The 4,488-nt window shown below is 42.7% G+C and overlaps 1 protein-coding gene across 1 annotated transcript; it reads left to right on the top strand.

Annotated features, from left to right (window-relative positions):
* Positions 1–824: 824 nt before the first annotated feature.
* On the top strand, positions 825–1,793 carry LOC125930250 (olfactory receptor-like protein OLF3). Its single transcript, XM_049642021.1, has one exon. It carries the CDS (start codon positions 840–842, stop codon positions 1,791–1,793), a length of 954 nt encoding a protein of 317 aa, XP_049497978.1. The 5' UTR covers positions 825–839.
* The last annotated feature ends 2,695 nt before the right edge of the window (positions 1,794–4,488 follow it).

A 4,488-nucleotide genomic window follows, 5' to 3' on the forward strand; every position in this document is an offset into this window, starting at 1 on the left:
AGACACCAAATTCTCAAAAGACCCATATTTTCCCACCTGGTAGATTTCAGTCTACTAAAGGTGTTGCTTCCCGTTTTGTCTGAAATCGTGGATGGGCCAGAAGAGGCGAGCACAGCACTTGTTACTCTGTTTCTCCAGCGTGGAGCTCCTGCTACAACTTATACTGATAGACAGAGTATTGCACGACTCCCAGGGAGAGGTTATGAAGCACTTTCCCCATAGTTATCCACACTTGTGCTTAAACATACTTGTAGGTTACACAACATTGCCCATTTGAATGTAAGAGTTTAAATGCCTAACTCAATCTTATATCTGGTAAGTCATGAAAACAGGTTTCATATTCAAGTTCTTTAATTCCAGATTTTTCCATGATGCCAGCCTTATTTGTCTGTATCTGCCTCTTCCAAATCTTTTTTCTTTGGTAATTTATGTATACATTTCATCATGTTTTGTGCACCAGATACGTGTAGGGTTGTGCTTGAATGTTGACCCATGCTTACCATCATTGCTTATTTTACCTCCCATGGTCATCTACAGTTCTCCCCTGCCCTGGAAACTTGGGTAAATTGGAGAGATATAGAACTTCCAGAATTGCACTGCTTTCTCTCCAGACTTTACTTACTCCCTGAGACCACATCACATCCTTATGTTTCCTCTCTTATGTACAGTAGATACAGGGGATCAAGTCTATCAACTTGGCCCATATGATTGAACATATCTAGCTATGGCATATCATTAGGATTGCATTCTTTTAAAAAGAAGTTATTCTTATGGTTCTTTCATTCAACAGTTTCTGTTCTCTCTGACTCTCTGCAGACCAATAATCTTCACATTTTTTAATGGAAACAAATAACCAGACATGGGTGAGAGAGTTTATTCTCCTTGGCCTGTCCAGTGACTGGGACACACGGGTCTCCCTCTTTGTCCTCTTCTTGATCATGTACATGGTGACAGTGCTGGGGAACTTCCTCATTGTCCTTCTGATCAGACTGGACAGCCGACTCCACACTCCCATGTATTTCTTTCTCACCAACCTCTCCCTTGTTGATGTCTCTTATGCCACAAGTATTGTTCCTCAGATGCTGGCGCATTTTCTTGCAGAACATAAAGCAATCCCATTTGTGAGCTGTGCAGCCCAGTTATTTTTCTCCTTGGGCTTGGGTGGGATTGAGTTTGTTCTACTGGCAGTGATGGCCTACGGCCGCTATGTGGCTGTGTGCGACCCCCTGCGATACTCGGTCATCATGCATGGAGGGCTCTGTACCAGGTTGGCCATCACATCCTGGGTCAGTGGTTCTCTCAACTCTCTCATGCAGACCATCATCACCTTTCAGCTGCCCATGTGCACAAACAAGTATATTGATCACATATCCTGTGAACTCCTAGCTGTGGTCAGACTGGCCTGTGTGGACACCTCCTCCAATGAGATCGCGATCATGGTTTCTAGCATTGTCTTGCTGATGACACCCTTCTGCCTGGTCCTCTTGTCCTACATCCAGATCATCTCCACCATCCTGAAGATCCAGTCCAGAGAGGGAAGAAAGAAAGCCTTCCACACCTGTGCGTCTCACCTCACAGTGGTCGTCTTGTGCTATGGCATGACCATTTTCACCTACATCCAGCCCCGCTCCAGTCCTTCTGTCCTTCAGGAGAAGTTGATTTCTGTCTTCTATGCCATTTTGATGCCCGTGCTGAATCCCATGATTTATAGCATAAGGAATAAGGAGGTGAAGGGGGCCTGGCAGAAACTACTAGGGCAGTTATCTGAATTAATGTCAAAACTGGCAACTTGATGAATCCTGAGCATTAGCTAGAGAAAAGAGCTTTGCTTGTGAATTCTTTCACTTAACTAGATATGGCAAGCATCACCTGCATTGTCCTGGCAACCAGGAAGGGGATGCTGACACATGTACTGGTGATGCCAGGTAGGAGGGTGGAGGGTGGGTTGGGGTGTGGGCTGTGGGTGTATGTTTATGTCACAACATCACGTTCAGTGGAGTTAAGCACTGCGGTAATGGAACTTCCCACCCTTACTCAATCTCCATTCATATGTCCTGGGAGTAATGAACAAAAAGTACAGTTTGCTGTTTTGATGTGTCACACTGTTTGTAATTGTGGACCTATTCATGAATCTTACTTTGGACCATTGATTCTTATTCATTCAAATTTTATATAAAGTTATTGTGTTTTCATTGGTAACAAGAGCATTTTCACATTTTAGACTCAAATTACTGAGCAGCATTTGTATCTACATTCAGTAATTGTGTGAGTTGTTGTTCTGAAGAAAGAGATGCTCTCAAGGATGTTCAGATGGCTTTGTGCTGGACCTGCTACATGTACTCACAGCATCTCGTCTGCCTGATGAAGGTACCTCAGTGGAGGAGCATCAACTGAAGGTCTTGTTTTGCAGTGATAGGAATATAACTAAAGGTATTTAGATGAGGCTACTACGGGCCAAGGATACGTCACATTTGGGGCACCACCTAATACAGTTAGAGAAGAGTTTAACTACATATACGAGGGTGCCATTTAAATGTTAAAACCATCCCATTTCTGAAATAAGTATTAACTCTCTTCCTAGACTTTAACCATAGAATTAGCACACAAAATTTGAGGTAATGTATAAATATAAAAGATGTAGTTAATCTTAGAAAGGACAGATTCCTCAGCCAAAGCCAATGAAAGATAAGAGAACTTTATATGCATTCGTTGAATCCGGATACCTGTGCAGTGTTTTCCTCTAGTCTCTGTTTTGAAGACTTTCTCCCATTCCTCCTCCCCCACACGGCAGGACCCCTAGTTGGTCTTTGTAAACTAATGAGGTGGAATAGTCAAGGAGAGTAAGACTTTGGGGTGATTCCAGAAGTCTTCCTGTATGAAAGGACAAGAAACGTTCTTTGTTTAGATGAGGAAAGTGAGTACAAGTTACTGAAATGATAACAACCCAAACAGAGGGCAACCAGTGAAAAATACAGAGCTTGACAAGAGCACAGAGTTCAAAAATTCCCTGGAGCTGTGCTTGCAGGAGAGAGAAGATGAGGAAATGGTAGGGATGAAGCAGGCAGGTGAAGAAGGGTCAGATCACAGAGGGCATTGAATGCCATATTATATTTTAGATTTACTCAATAGCAATGTCGAGCTGGCAACTATTTTTAAGCAGGGATATGACCTGATAAAATTTACATTTTAGAATTATCACCATGGCCGGGGCGCCTGGGTGGCTCAGTCGGTTAAGCGTCCGACTTCAGCTCGGGTCACGATCTCGCAGTCTCTGAGTTCGAGCCCCGCGTCGGGCTCTGGGCTGATGGCTCGGAGCCTGGAGCCTGCTTCCGATTCTGTGTCTCCCTCTCTCTCTGCCCCTCCCCTGTTCATGCTCTGTCTCTCTCTGTCTCAAAAATAAATAAAACATTAAAAAAAATTTTTTTTTTAAAAAGAATTATCGCCATGGCAATGATTCAGCGGAAGAAGAGCTTAGAGGCCGGGGGACCAGCTGGCTGACCTCTCTAGCAGTACTATTGAGACATTAGAGGAATCTGAACGAAGGAGAAAAGTCAAGCCAAGTTACATGATTTAAAAGAGATTTTAAAGAGACATTACATCTTCTCCCAGATTGCAATTCCTACATGGACCTCATACCTCCTCTAAAAATGTCATTATCTTGGTCTAAATATTATGTAAACCATGGAGTAAAGTGTAACATTTACCACCATGGGCAGCCCTAAATAAAGTAGTAGGAAAAGAGTTGAAGGAGAAGAAAATTAGCCAAAAATACGAATATACACATGACACGCAAAGGAGGAAAGTATGGGGAGATGCTGTATCCAGATGCTGAAATGTTCGGGATGCTTCACTGTCCATCGCAGGATCCCTGCACCTTCCCCCTGCCTCCATGCCTTTGCTGTCCCTCCCCCCACCTTCAAGGGCAGCGCACAGGTGACCTCTCTGAATCTGCCTTTCTGCTTCCAGACTCACTGGTGGTTCCTCAGCTCAGCTGAGTCAGCTCATAAGTGGTCTTTATATAAATATATATAAATATATGTAATATAATATTTTTAATATATTCAGAGCATTTCATCCTAAAGCAGCAGAATACATATTCTTTTTGAGTGCACATGGAACATTCTCCACAGTAGATCACATACTGGGTCATAGATCAGGCCTCAACAAGTATAAGAACACTGAGATCATACCATGCATATTTTCAGACCACAGCGTTATGAAACTTGAAGTCAACCATAAGAAAAAATTTGGAAAGGCCACAAATACATGGAGGTTAAAGAAAATCCTACTAAAGAATGAATGGGTTAAGCAGGAAATTAAAGAAGAAATTAAAAAATATATGGAAGCAAGTGAAAGTGAAAACACAACAGTCCAAAACCTTTGGGATGCGGCAAAGGCGGTAAGAAGATGGAAGTATATAGCAACACAAGCCTACCTCAAGAAGCCAGAAAAGTCTTAAATACCCAGTCTAACCTTACACTTAAAGGA

This window comes from Panthera uncia, chromosome A2, assembly GCF_023721935.1.
Source record: "Panthera uncia isolate 11264 chromosome A2, Puncia_PCG_1.0, whole genome shotgun sequence".
NCBI lineage: Eukaryota > Metazoa > Chordata > Mammalia > Carnivora > Felidae > Panthera > Panthera uncia.